We start from the raw sequence: 15,434 nt of genomic DNA, 5'->3' as shown, positions 1-15,434 counted from the left end.
TACTCTCAACAATAAAACAAATCCTACTAACTTACTAATAATTTGTCAATAAGTGGTCCGAAGTGAAATAGTAAAACCGGATGAGATTTACTTCTTTCTCTTTTTTTCACACACAGAAAAATATGTGACTACATCTGAGCACCAAGAACAAATTAAAGTAAGATCTCCCCAAACACGGGCTTAATATCGAAATATATTCTAGTCGGTGTCCATTCTGGTTATTCATATAACATAGTTCCACCGAAGCCGATGTCAGTGTGTTTGAGAAGTAATGCACATTTTATTACCATCTGCTATAAGAAGACACAATCCAACCAAGACTGCTATTATTTCGACTGGTAGTTTTCTATGGTTCGGTAGACTCTTCCTAACAAAGCAATAGAGCATTATTTATATACAAAATTACGAGTTGATCTTAAACTGCGTCTCTTTTACAGTAACTTTTTTTCAAGTTTGTTATGTCAAGTTCTTTCACAATTCTTCTTGTTTAAAACCTGTGTATAAGGTTTAGTAGATTAAAGATCTTGCTGGCATCAGATACATGTACATATCAACACTTATGACAAGTTTTCTTAATTTGAAGGCTTTTCATGAACGAAATATCTCACTTTAATATAGAAATGCACAATTAACCCTTGTCAGGTGCCATCAGGGTGTGAAAATAAAGAATCATCTTTTATTTAAATATCATCCGATAGGCCAGAATGGACAACTATCCATCGATCAACTTCAAAGAAACGTTTCATACTAACACCCACTGACAGCCAGAACTCTTAATACAGAATTTGATGAATGAGTTGTCAGTGTAGATAGTAGGTCTTACTTCCGATCAAAACTGTTCATCTTCCGCAGACGACCACATCAGATCTTTCCATGAGAACAAATTGATTTGTTTGAAATTTTCTCCAATCAGACAAACTATTTCGAAATCGTTTTCACATGGTCAACATTTTATGGTTAATGAATTATTCAACACAACATAAAACGCCATAGTTTCCTGCTCCTTTTGATCGATCGCAGCCGTGTAGAAATAATAAACTCTAAAAGAAGAAGCATAGAATGCATCAAAGCAAAATAATAGGCTTCACGTCGAACCGACACAGTTATTGGTCATATGGCGACACTCCAGCTTTGATAGTGGAGGAAACCCCCAGGTGCTCCTCTATGTATTATTTCATCACGACCGGGTACCTAAGTAAAATCACCGATCTTCCGTAAGCCAGCTTGATGGCTTCCTCAAATGAAGAATTCAGCTCCCCGAGTGAGGCTCGAACCCACATCGCAAAACATATAAGAATTTAAATGATTATAAATTGAGTACAAACATTACATATATGTCATATCTGTTGATTTTAGCCGGAACTTAATTATTCTAATCAGACTAAAAAGTAAAGAAGCTACATTCAATGGATATAATGGTTATAATAAATTTAATCATGATGCTCTATATGTTTTAAATTTCAATGATCAGGACCTGTTTCTATAATGTACGAGTATTTAATCTATAAACCCCTTAATCTGTTCATCCCTAGTAATACAAGTCAAAAGTAAACAACTTAGACATCTGTTAAATTTGAAATTTTTTCAACGGAAGTGATTATTATATCATTCTTTCTTCCCCGTCATTTTGGTACTAGTATAAATAATACTGTATTGTGATATTATCCATTTATTTCTACACTGATTACCAGTTTAAATAGCATTTTATATTTTATGTTTTATCTTAAATATTTTATCTAAGATACGTTTTAAAATTCCTACCTGTCTAGTCATGGTGAGAACTAGTATTAATATTTATGATAAAAGTCAATAGCTTTTGCGATCTAGACATTCCCTTCTTTTTATTTTTTAAAAAAGTTTTTGTACATTCTATATACCAAACAGTTAACTGCAGAGGCATAACAATGACAGCCAGTTTATTTCTGTTACTTTTAATTTTAAACCTAATTTGAAACTCTTTGAACGTGTAACACTATTTCCGTACCATATATTTTATGTCGAATTTGCATTTTCACAATGAAACGGCAATTATGTTAAGAGTACTACAAGGTTTAATTTCAATTTAAATTTCAGATTTGCACAGAGCATCATATTACGACGTTGTTCGTTATTGGGTATATGTTCAGTGTCGGGGGCGATGCGAAGACAGCTGAAGGACGATGTAGCAAACTGTCACAGAGAAGAAAGGATTATCTAATTGGAAATTTAACGACTGGAGATTTTGGATTACATTGGTCGTTTTGGTTATTACCTCCAATTCAACGGGTTGCTAAACAACACATTCCACCTGCTCAGTAAGTTATATCATATTATAAGATTGAAACTTAATTAGACAATTTCTATGACTAAATAAAAACAACTTTATACAAATGAAAAATACCATTTCTCTTAAATATTGTTGATTGGAGTAATTTTCGTTTACTAAAAGAATCTGCTTTGCAAATCTAACTGTAAATGATATTTTTACAGCGTTTCTCTGGCAAAAAGGTCAAGACATTCGTTTCTTTATGGAGAATTTGGACGGAGATGTCCGAAACGAAACAGACCAGGAGTAAATTTGTGTCCAGTTCATTACGTAATGCAAAACGATAAAAACAGAATTCCTGAGAATATCGTGCATGTACGGTGCAACTGTAAACACTGTTTCCATAACGATTCATCCACCTTGATCGGGAAATGTGAGAAAGCGTACGCATATACACCGGTTTGGAGAAGAAATGAAACAAAATGCGAATATGTGAAAATCATGGAAAGCGTGGCGGTTGCGTGCACATGTAACATTAGAAATAAACGAGTTTGGCCGGCAAATTCTAATGGAATTTATTTGCAACATGTTTCATAATGTGAAAACTTTTAAAATATCTTCTGAAATTGTACTAGAAAAAAAAAATCTGGTGAAAATGATGATTTAGGTTCTAACAAGTAAAGAATTGTTTCTTTATAAATATTATACGCATCAAATGGCTCATTAAGTTCCTATTCAAATATTCAGTAAAAATGTACAATCTTCTAGAAAACTCAGTTGGTAGTTGGTGAATAAAATCTTGCATTTTTTTTATCTTCATATTGTGGTCACGAAATGCACAATTACAATTAAACTGGATCCTAATAATATTTTATTAGTTTCCCACAACACAATTAATTATTGTAAAAATATGGTAAATTTTTATAAAATTATTAAATGATTTTTTCGACATTTTCATATGCAAAACATTAAGAACACGTCGCGGCTGAGATATATTAGCATTACTGCAATACACAATTGGTATTAAAATTGTGTTTCTAATACATGTGCTCATTAGATAAATTCGCAATATCTATGTGAAAATAAGGGATGTGTTTTGTATGACAAATGACTTAAACAATAGGAATTCTTATGTGATTTGGATAGACAAAACTACAGTAAGGTAACAATATATATATTATTGTTTTAATTTATGATTTGTAAGCTACAATATAGAAGCTCCATTCTAAGAAAATCTAACTAAAAGGTAGAAATAACAGAAAACTTTTAATTAGGCAATGTTTCAACATACACCAGTCCTATCAAAATTTGTCATTAGTTTTCATGATCTGACAAAATTATTTTTATCTCTCCATTCTGCATATGCATCGTTTTTGTGAGTATCTTGGTAGGACATTGTAGTGTATAACTTACTTTACATTCTACGTCAATATTTGTGTTCGAAATTGCTTTGTTGAGCTCACTGAAGTCACGTAAGAATTTCTATTGTTTTAGTTTATTTTCTTTATGCCAAACTTCGCTATTAAGATATAAGAACTGATCGCTTCTGGTAGGGAAAGGAAACTTTTTTTTATTGAATCATAACATGGCGATTTTTGGAAAGAACTGAATATTCTTTGATTTTTTTTGTCTTTCCTCACAAATTCAAAACCTGATACCAACTTAACACAGATGTTGTCCTATGAAAAAATCAAAACGTTAAAAACCCTTTTAAAGTCAAAACATTCCTTCAATCTAATTTGCCAGAATAATTGAGATTAAGGTAAATAAGTGTTTTTATAAAGCTCTTGCAAAGTTCGAAGATGTTCACAAATTCGCTGCAACAGAACAGGTTAATACGATGGTAAATAAAACTTGCAATGGGGGCTTAACCTAATATTTGAATTTTATTATATTCAGTACAAATACATTTTACAACATTTGATATGTCCTTGTGATAACTGATAAAGACCTTATGCAAGAGGCTCATTACAGCTTTAATTTCAAATGTAAATCAATGAAAATAAGAAGAAGAAAAAACCACACACACACACACACACACACACACACAGACACACACACACAGAGATGGTCAATGCCTCTGAATATTTCTACACATGATTTAAGTAATTTCAAAATAACCCTTCATTTTATAGAAAAACAGTTCTATGTAAACGACAAATGAAATGATTCTTAGTGTACTTACAGAGAAATTAGAAATCCCATATGTTTAATCCTGTATAGCACTGTTCTCAGATATACCAGCTTTAACAATGTAAAGCTATTTTCTTTTTTCGCATTGCTAATATACTATTCTATTGCACAAGAAGCTAGTCATTCTATTTTATTTCTATACTTTTCATATGCCTCAGAACTGGATTTTTGATCTTACATCTTTATAAAAAATATGTGAAAACATCCGTTGGAAGCATAGAATGCAACCAAGCAACATAATAGCCGACTCGGTTTGATTGAGTCTTTTCATAAGAGGTAAGAGAAATATGCAACACCCCTCATGCCTCCTAGCACCGGCTTATGCAGAATTCTGTTATAAGAACAAATAAATTAAAGTATATCATGATCCCAAAGAATCAGCAATTATAACAACACCGAGTCCAAACACAAGGAGACTTGGTGACAGCCAATACAAGGCACTTGAAGACTACTGTTGTTATAGTTTATAAAATATGTGAAAAGATCCTTTAGAAGAATATAATGCGATCAAGTAACATAATAGCTGAGTCCATTCTCACACCCCTAGCACCGGCTTTAGCGGCATTCTATTTAAGTTCATGTGATTGTTCTTCATGAATCCAAAAGGACCAGAAAATAAAACATTTCTGAAACATTTTATTGCAAATATTACCTGATATCTCTTTAACTTAAAACAACAATTGCACGAGCAGCACACACTAATCAGACCAATTTCGAAATTGAAATAAAATATTTATGAATGATCAAAAATAAAATTAATGAATAATTGAAATACATGAAACTGATCCGTAAATGAAATTGTCAATCAACATCAATCTACTTCATACAAATATGCGAGTTGAATCTGTTTTTAGTAAGTTTAAGTGCGCCGCGTACAGCAAAAGAAAGAATTGATTGGAACCAGTAAACTTTAACAGTATAATCTATTAAACGAAACAGATGAGGTATAGAAAGATTTCGTCTTTTCACACCTTTCTTTTCAACCATTAGAAAAATTTAAACAACAAATTTAAAAGTTACATAGTTCCCAAAAAATCCGAAATGTTATTAAAAAAGAGTAGGAAGGAAATTTTATGTTGTTCTACTTTTGAGGATAAAGTAGGTATCAAGAAACCTGTGTTGTATATACCAATTAAATTAATACAGAAGTGTCAAAAAATTTATCCGAAACTGTAAAATAGAGGATCCTAGTTTTTATATTTCTGTTTTGTTTCCTTACATCTTTTCAAAAGTGACTAAAGTATGAATTTTTTTCTATTGAAATATATTCCTTGAAAAATGTTCAAAGGATAAAACTTGATAGTTCTGAAACGTCTACCTCATTTCGTAAGGAAACCCATTCCCATACAGGTCTTTGTCGACTTTCGCTTTTGAAAGAAATATTAAGGATACGAGCACTAAACTAATGGAACAAACAAATTCGATGAATTGGTATCCCCCGCCGAAAGGATTTGTAGTGAGTAATGGCAAAAAAATATATCCGGCAAAAAGTTAAGGATGTTACTACATGTAAGAAGCAAATAGTTTCATTTAATTTAGTCAAAATCAATTTAAGAGAAAATGAATGTTTTAATTGAGATAATAAATGTATGTTGTTATGTTGATCCTGACTAATGAAATTATTATATCCCCACAAAACGAAGTGTTTGTGTGTGTGGGGGGTGGGAGAGAGGGGAGGGTATAAAGCTTGTCGGTCGGTCTGTCGGTCCGTTGGTTTTCATGGTTTCCGGGTGATAACTTATGAAAGGCTTGACCGATTTTAATACTTTTTGGTACACAGATGTAGCATTAGATAATACAGGATAAGTTCGACTTTGGGGTCAGTAGGTCAAAGGTCAAGGACACAGTGACCCTGAACAGTAAAACGGTTTCCGGATGATAACTTGAAAACGCTTGGGCCTAGGATCATAAATTTTGGTACACAGGTGTAACATCATAAAATACAGGCCAAGTTTGACTTTGAGGTCAGTAGGTCAAAGGTCAATGTCACATTGACTCGGAACAGTTAAATGGTTTCCGGATGATAACTTAAGAACGCTTGCGCCTAGGATCATAAATTTTTGTTCATAGAAGTAACATCATGAAATCTTGTCAAGTTCTACTTTGAGGTCAGTAGGACAAAGGTCAAGGTCACAGTGACTCGGAACAGTTAAACGGTTTCCAGATGATAACTTGAGAACGCTTGGGTCTAGGATCATAAATTTTTGTACACAGGTGTAACAAGATTAAATACAGGTCAAGTTCGACTTTGAGGCTAGTAGGTCAAAGTCAATGTCACAATAACACGAAACAGTTAAACGGTTTCCAGATGATAACTTGAGAACGCTCGAGCCTAGGATCATGAAAATTAATAGGGAGGTTGGTTATTATCTGCAGATGACTCCAAATGATTTTGAAGTCAGTAGGTTACAGATCAAGGTCACAGTGACCCGGAACATTTAAACGGTTTTCGGACAATAACTTCAGAACGCTTGGGACTAGGATCACGAAACTTTATAGGAAAGTTAGTCATGACCAGCAGATGACCTATATTGATTTCAAGTTCCAAAGGTCAAAGGTCAGAGTGACCCGGAATATTTAAACCTTTTTTGGACAATAACTTGAGAACACTTGGGCCGATGATCTTGAAACTTCATAAGGAGGTTGATCATGACCAGCAGATGACCTCTATTGATTTTGAGGTCAGTAGGTCAAAGTTCAAGCAAGTTCTTTTTTGACATTAGCTTAGTTCTGTGACAAGGCCATAATGTGGGGGTATAATTTGTTACTCATTTGACAACTCTAGTTTTGAATTGAATTATGTTTACTGTAATAAGCTTAGCTGTTAGAATTAAATGGAGTTATTTGAAATGTGACTTTGAAGTGTAACTAGAAAGATATAAATGTCTTCTAGTAGTTTGGCAACAAGTGTTGCTATTTAACATGAACATTTGAACTTAAAAGAACAGATGTCCTAAAGACAGCACAATCAAGTAAGATATCTTGAACGGCGGGGTGGATGTGGATGTTGAAGGTTTGAACATTTTTTAAAAATGACCGGGTGAGGGTAAAAAACTTCACATGTTGATTATAAATATTGATGGAAAATTAAAAATTAAAAAAATATTGGGGGGGGGGAGGGGTGCATGATCGGGGTGGTGGGCATGACTGGGCGGAGTAGCGAGGTGAGTACAACTTTGCATGTTGATAGATATTCATGGAAGGTTTAAAAAAAAATATTTTTTGGGGGTGGGGGTGGGGGGGGGGGGGGAGGGGGAGGTGGTGTGACCGAGGCAAGGGGGTGACCAGGTGTGGGTACATAACTTCACATGTTTATAATGAATGTTCATGGTAAAGAATGAAAGAAGTTTAATGAAATTCTACCATTTGGTTATTTTGTTATGTACAAATTTGTGGATTTTTAAACAATTAAAGGGACATAACTCTGAAGTTAGTGAAGAGATCCGGACGAAATTGTGTTTGCTCTACCACATTATGGTGATCTAAATTTAGTTTAAGTTTCATAGTTCTAGGTCAAATGTATCACAATTTATGAAGCAGAAATTGTCATATTTATAGTATCCTATATAATTAACACAAGAAACTTCTAAGGGCCATAACTCTGGGCAATCTGACTGAAACCTGCATAGCCTCATAGTGGTGAACATGTACATGAAGTTTTATTTCAATATTCATAACCACTTCCTAGGTATGGCTTCGGACGGACGGACGGACGGATAACGCCAAAACTATATCCGTCGGGGGAAAATAAGAGGAATAAAACCCTTCGGGTAATTAAAAGGAAAACTCGAAGAAAGCTTTGCAAAATACAAGTTTTATACTATAATAAATCGTCCATAAAGACTTACATAGACAAATCATTTGTGCAAATGTTTAGATTCTCTTGAAATACATATGTATTTGAAGATGAACATATTTATTCCTTATATATTTTGACAAAACAACGAAGAAACAATTTCGAAATAAAGCATATGGTAGAGAAAATCACATGAAAGCTTATAAAAGCTAACCAACTGTTCAAAGGGGACAATGATTGTTTTAAGTATTATTTTTGTTAATTTACTTTAATTTACAAATACCTAAATGTAAAGTTTTAGAGATTATTGAAACGTTTTAGTTGCAACCATTGTTGCCATTTCCATCTATATGTTACATGCTATAGATATATCAGTTTGTTATAAAGGTTTATGTCATATTCTATGAGCCTGTTGCTAAGTCTCTTTTTATTTAAATTGTTGACTACATGTACATAGTTTAAATTTCAGAACATACACATAGACATATAGAAAATGTTCTACAAACATATATTTTACATATAAGGAAATGCTTTTCTGATCAACAGTATCTAGAAAAAGATTCTACAAGAATATTGTATATAATTTCTGTATACTACGTGAGAATATTGTTTTACATATTGTTAGTATTTCCATGCAAACTATTTTGTGTAGTCTAAACTTCATGAAATTTTATGTCAAGCAATCCAGTGTCTATCTTTCACCAAAATATTTTAACTCAAATATAGAAAATCCTTTTCTAATGTATGCAGCGTTTTGAAGTATAAAGTGATTGTATTGCAGAACTACACCAAAATGAAATGTCATACGGCTGTAGTCGTTTATTTTTAAAAAAACTTCCATTGTTTTACTAGAAGTACATATTAAAACTGTGTTCAGCTTACATACATTGTGTACTATTTTAAACCTACTACATAGTATTATTAATACAAATAAACTTGTTAATTTCATTTTTACATAAACTATATGAAGTAATTGTTCATATTTTCAAATGTGATATCTTGGTATCATATACCTTTAAGCTACAAAGACAGAATCCGCGTGTAATCAGTGTTTGGATTCTATAAACTTAGGATTTTTTCAGGTATTCTTTTTAATTTTGCATTTTGTAAATTTCTTTGAATAAAGTGTGTTACTGTTATTGCTGTTGGCTTTTGTTCGAGTTACGCATGGCTCGTAAAATATTGCACAGTCATTCACATTTACTTAAGTCTTTGCAAGGTAGTTCAATTATCAGTGATGCTCAACGAACTAAAAGTAAAATAAAATGTTCTTAAAACATATAGGTCCGAGCGCGGTAATGTCTTTCCAGCTTTTATTGTTGAAGGAAGGCCACAGGTGCTCCTCCGTGCATTATTTCATAACGTGTAGGAACCTCGCTAGAACCACCGACCCTACCCACAAGGCAACGGAGGCCTCTCCCGCATTATTATAACAGAATATACATTAGTTGACAGGCCTGTAAATATTGCCCTTTAGATGCGACCTCAGGCAAATTCGGCAATTTTAGATATAAAATATATATATATGCTGGGATCGCAAAGGTGTCAATAGCATTGTTCATATATCACTTAAGCATACCAAATGGAATGTTTTAATTTAAACGTTAATCTATTAAAACTAACTAAATAATCAAGGCCTTCGCATTGCTTATCGTCTAATTTACCACGGTTCAGTGTTCAGATGCACGGACATTGAACTATAATTGCGTTAGTTCGAGTATATTAACGACAAACCGTGATAAAGCAGACGATAAACCATAAAAAGACTTTGTTTATTTGCATTCTCTCGTTAAAACATGATTAGAGAAATTCTGCTGAATGTTATTCATCCGAGTAGAATTGAATGGACGTCTGATGTCATAATTAACATCGTTATTTTCTCTCACCAGTCCCCGTGCCAACCGTTGTTTATTGCAGAATATACAACGCTTTACTTCCTTTTTTGTTTAGCTAACAATACAATTGAGCCATAAGGTAAAACATCGTATTACTAATATAATGTTATTAATGTGTAATACAAGACATGATGTGAAATAATTTGCAAACGTGGTTTATGAAGTTTCTGTCCCCGTAAATTATAAGATGATACGCACCCGAGCATAAGCCTCAATAAGATTTAATATTATGTTATCAAAGGCAAAGGTATCTTATACCAATGTTTCACACATATTTACAATTTCAATGTAGTAGGATGGATTTACAATCACCTGGAGTCATTGACAGGGTTGAGGAAGTATGTCGACATATCCGTTATATTGAATTACCAAAGAGACAGAGAAAACACCTTTCCGTAAGTCCGGAAAGACAAATACAATGAAAAAAAAAAGCCGTCTGTGTGCTACAGTGTAGAAAATGTGTGTTAAAAACGATTTTTTGGGACTAGACACCTAACGATAGGTACAATGCAGGCAGATAGTAGAGTTAGGGCCCGGACAAAATAAGTTCTGATTCGAGAGAAATCTAAATATCTCAAAAAAACATGACTTTATGGTTTATTTTCTATGTTTATGATATAAAATACTTATACAGTAAACAAGACAACAGGTGTTACTAAAAGAAATATTATGTTAAAAATGTGAAATTCTTGTCACATCTTAGTTTTTCTGAGAAATTTTCTGTTTAACAAATATCTTTCAAAAGTCGTACGAATCTGGAATTTATTGAATGATTTGTGTACTTTATGTACTAAACTCAATTCATTTGTCTTGAAAGTTAGTTTATGGGTTGTTTCAGTTCTTGGTGTTCATATTCGAATACATTTTAGATATCTAATGCATTTATACCCTAGGGTAGGCATGGTAACTTACACTAGTGCGCTGAAATTGGTAAACTGTATACTGAAGTAAAAAAAAAATGTGTATTAAAATATCTCTCATAGAAAATAATTACATTGTCTTGTAAGAGCATTCCTCCTAACCTAAACATTGGTTAAATGTATACAACTAACTGCACATCAGACAGCAAGCTCTGGAAACGGGTCTTTTATCATATATTATTATTCTTAATATAGAGAAATTAACACCTGTCATTGTCAACATTATATACAATTGGGTTGATATAAGTACCTTTATCTGCAATGTTTTATTTGCCTTGAGTGGATTTTGCCAGGCCTTGTTACCACGAAGCGTTTGTGTCGAATCTGAGCCCGTTTGACAAAATCTACCAGAACCGAACGCATTAGTTTGCATTAGTTTTGGGATAGCTACCTTTTTAAAAATTTCATTTCATTCAATTTCTTCCTTTACGGAGACCCAATTTAGTTCTTTAGCGTCGAGCTCGGCTTGGTACTTGAATAGTTTGATACAAGCGTGAGCATGCTTCTCGAATGGCGCATTTAGAAAGTACTGCGGTTGGCAACTGTTTCTGTTACACATTTCTTACATTTCGAGCAGTTCTTCCTTCAACAGTTTAGTGTTACAATATTAAAAGCTAAAATGTCTGTCTTTTTTTACCTTTGTACCTTTTGAAGATTGTGGAATGGACATTATCAACTTGAACTACATACTTTGGTGAAAAATTAGGAATAAGTATCTCATTTATTTACATGTACTTATTATTTCTAACCCTGGTAGCTGTCTTGGTCGAGAAGAGAAGGGCGACACATTCAATTAAATCCCCAAAAGCACTTCTTAATGCAGTGTGAAGAATGAACATAAGTTTCCTCAGTGAGTCTAACTTCCTCTCGGAACTGTTTCATCTTCCGTAAGAAATTCATTCTTGCGACGACCACATCACATATCTCCATGAGAACGTACTGAGACTGATTATTTCCTTCAAACAACAAAGCCATTCTTTTTAAATATTTCTTTCTATGGTCATCCTTTCTCGAAAATGTCTTTTTCTCTTATCAGCAGTTAATATTGAACAGCAGTTAATATTGACCTACCCATCGGTTGATTATGCCATTTTCCCATCTCGACTGAAAAGTTTGACAAATGACAACTCTGTCGGAGTCATCAAAAGCAAATTTATCTTGTCATGGCGTCTTGCTTTTTTGTCAGCTTCGTCAACACCACATGGAAACACTTGCACTCGTGTAGGATGATTCAATACGTAGCTGCACCAACAGCTGGTCCAGGGTTTTGAATGAGAAATCAGGAGCACTTACATCTAATACCGAACTCCATTTCTGTACAGAATATATATATAGCAGGGTAAGGGCTAAGCCGATACAGTCAATGAATACTGTCGTCTGCTAATCTTAAATTACAATTACTAGGACCTGTTTTTATATTTACTTTGCTATAAAACCCTTTTTCAATACATTCTAGTAATAAATGATAAAAATAGAAAATTAGACCATCAGAGGAAAACAGTGGTTACAAAATAACATTATATAACAATCCATAAAGCTACAACTTTTTCAACATAACGAAAAGCGGAAGTGAGTGACTATATTATTGGTTGGATTAATTCCTTTTTTTCCCCGTGAAACAAGTATAAATTGAAATGTTTTGTGATATTTATTTATTTATTTCTACATTATTTACTTGTTTTCATATCATCACTGCTCATAGCATTTTATATTTATTTTACTTTTATACATTTTATACCTAAAAAAAACTATAGTATTAGTATCTACCTAGTCATGGTGAGTATTGATATCTATGATTCTTTTTTTTCTAAAAAGATGTTTAATTTTCTACATGTAAAAAAGTAAATAAATAAATAAATAAATAAAATAAAATAACAAAAGAGGGCCGTAAAAGATACGCTAAGCGGTTTTCATATACATTCCACTTTAAAACCACATTTGAAACTCTAGAAGTGTAATTTTATTTCTACACCATATATTTTATGTTGAATTAGCATTTTCACACTGAAGCGGCAATAATGTCACGGTTACTACAAGGTTTAATATCATTTTATAATTCAGATTTACCCAGTGAATGTTTTTACAATGCTGTTGGTTTTTGGGCATTTGTTCAGTGCAAGGGGCGCGGCAAGGCGATGTGGTGAACTGTCCCAGAGAAATAAGGATAATCTAATGGTGAATTTAACAACTGAAGATGCTTTCGGATTACATTGGTCATTTTGGTTATTACCTTCAGTTCAGAGAGCTGCGGAGGAACAAATACCACGTGCTGAGTAAGATTTTATATATTTTATGTTATTTTCATGTAGAAAACAAAATTTTCCCAGTGAAATTAATTGCAACATTTTTACTAATATGTATGTTGAATAAACCCAATTTCCGTTATACGTGGAAGTGAAATAGTCTTCGTAAATCTAACAGTTAATGGTATTTTTACAGCGTTTCACTGTCAAAAAGGTCAAAACATTCGTTTCTTTATGGAGAATTTGGACGACGATGTCCTAAACGAAACAGACCAGGAGTAAATGTGTGTCCAGTTCATTACGTGATGCAAAGCGATAAAAACAGAATCCCTGAGAATATCGTGCATGTACGGTGTAACTGTAAACATTGTTTTCACAACGATTCATCCACCCTGATAGGGAAATGTGAGAAGGAATACATCTATACACCGGTTTGGAGAAGAAATGAAACAAATTGTGAATATGTGAAAATAATGGAAAGCGTGGCGGTTGCCTGTACGTGCAATATTAAAAATATTGAAATAAAACCAGCAATTTCGAAAGGAATTTATTTGCAGCCTGTTTGATAATATAATGTCTTTTTAAATGTTTCCTTAAATGTTTTTGGGGTTTTTTTTGAGAAAACAAATTGTGATAAAAGATGATTTAGGCTCTATTTAATAATGTGATGTTTACTTCATAAATATTATATTCATCAAGAGGCTCTTTGAGATTCTGTTCGAATTCTAAATAAAAATATATATTCATCTAGAAAACTCAAATGGTAGTGATTTATTCCTCATTTTAGATTTGTCATACATACTTTACTTTTGTATGATAGTGTTAAATATTCTGGTCATGAATTGTTAAATTTTCTTAATCAAAAGCCTTCACTTGGTTTCAAACAATACATTTCCGTAAAAATATTGTAATATTTTGAAACTTTCATTTGCCAGACATTTACACACTGTCCTATAAAAATGGTTCAAAAGGTCTTCAGAACTATTACAAAATTTATATAAGATTAGTGCACAAACTTGCCACAATGGGAAGAAATTCATGAGCACCGCTTTAAAATGATAAATAACTGAGATATGCTTGCAATAGGTAATGGTTCAATACGGATATATTTTCAAAATCCTGACATGGCTAACTGGTTTATAAATGGAAATTGAGACACATATGTTTAAAGGCAAATGCCTATTTTATTTCTCAATGAAAACCTTTTTGGTGTATTTTAATTTAATTTGATTAATTCCAATACAATCCAGGTAAATACAGAATTTGAATGTACTATCTGTATATCGGGTGAAGTATGTTTGTGATATTTTGACACAGCCTATCAAAATAATAGCAGACTCGCTATCATTTAGTCTATTCATGATGATAAAGTGTTCAAAGAAAAAACATGATAACCAGCTAAAGCTGATAAAAAGGGATTTTTTTGGTTGTTGTTGTTGTTGTATCTTCGTTTACTTTTGTTTTTGTTAAATCAGTTTACTTCACATATTTTAAATGTTTAGTTTTAGATGTTAATAAACTGTTTTCGTTGCAACCATTGTGTTATATTTCATATGTTATTGTACAGTAGATCCTATCACATTATGACAGTACAAGGATGTTAAAATACCGGAGGTGCTCGACAAATGAAAATTTAACATACTATTCAATGCTCTCAAATGTCAAGAAATCATAAGACTTGATGCAACAGACAATGAAATAACTTCTCCAATAAATGCGGAAAAGGAAAGTTAAGCAGTTTTGATGCGGCCAGTGAGAAAGAAAAACATGATAGAGAGAGTTTAATTTCTAGCAAACTTCGCGCTCATTCGCCAGTTATATTTTATTCAATTATGAAATAAACTATACGGAAGTGTAGATATAAATAACAGAAGGAACGTTTTGGTAATTTTGGAGCATCACGTTACCTAGGGGAAAACTTTAATAAAACGCATAACATAGTTGGACTGAGCGTCAATATTCTTTAAATAGAAACGCAAGTGGAATATTGGACAAAAAATCAAGGTCATTAAAATACTTGAAAAGAAGATGGAATGTTGGAAAAGTCACTCCCTCCCGCCTTCCCTGGTGCTGACTTTGAGCTGATCTCCATTATACTACTATGTTGTGGTCTAATAATGTACATTATACGGTGAAATACTG

The 15,434-nt window shown here is 32.8% G+C and overlaps 2 protein-coding genes across 2 annotated transcripts; both read left to right on the top strand.

The window, feature by feature from the left end:
• The first annotated feature begins 2,099 nt into the window (after positions 1-2,099).
• On the top strand, positions 2,100-3,049 carry LOC128559698 (uncharacterized). The gene is made up of 2 exons (XM_053552054.1): positions 2,100-2,294; positions 2,470-3,049. Exons 1-2 carry the CDS (start codon positions 2,119-2,121, stop codon positions 2,840-2,842), a joined length of 549 nt encoding a protein of 182 aa, XP_053408029.1. The 5' UTR covers positions 2,100-2,118; the 3' UTR covers positions 2,843-3,049.
• A 9,997-nt stretch (positions 3,050-13,046) lies between these two features.
• Positions 13,047-15,043, top strand: LOC128559697 (uncharacterized). Its single transcript, XM_053552053.1, has 2 exons — positions 13,047-13,322; positions 13,489-15,043. Exons 1-2 carry the CDS (start codon positions 13,135-13,137, stop codon positions 13,856-13,858), a joined length of 558 nt encoding a protein of 185 aa, XP_053408028.1. The 5' UTR covers positions 13,047-13,134; the 3' UTR covers positions 13,859-15,043.
• Positions 15,044-15,434: the final 391 nt, after the last annotated feature.

The sequence above is a fragment of the Mercenaria mercenaria genome, chromosome 9, assembly GCF_021730395.1.
Source record: "Mercenaria mercenaria strain notata chromosome 9, MADL_Memer_1, whole genome shotgun sequence".
NCBI classification, from domain to species: Eukaryota; Metazoa; Mollusca; class Bivalvia; order Venerida; family Veneridae; genus Mercenaria; species Mercenaria mercenaria.
The sequence above is the reverse complement of the archived record's forward strand: the minus strand, read 5'-3'. Positions and strand labels throughout refer to the sequence as shown.

Excerpts from the sequence above, each read along its gene's own strand:
- LOC128559698 (XM_053552054.1), top strand. The coding sequence starts at position 2,119 with ATGTTCAGTGTCGGGGGCGATGCGAAGACAGCTGAAGGACGATGTAGC. Across the intron at positions 2,295-2,469 it reads CAACACATTCCACCTGCTCA|CGTTTCTCTGGCAAAAAGGT; the intron begins GTAAGTTATATC and ends ATATTTTTACAG.
- LOC128559697 (XM_053552053.1), top strand. The coding sequence starts at position 13,135 with ATGCTGTTGGTTTTTGGGCATTTGTTCAGTGCAAGGGGCGCGGCAAGG. Across the intron at positions 13,323-13,488 it reads GAACAAATACCACGTGCTGA|CGTTTCACTGTCAAAAAGGT; the intron begins GTAAGATTTTAT and ends GTATTTTTACAG.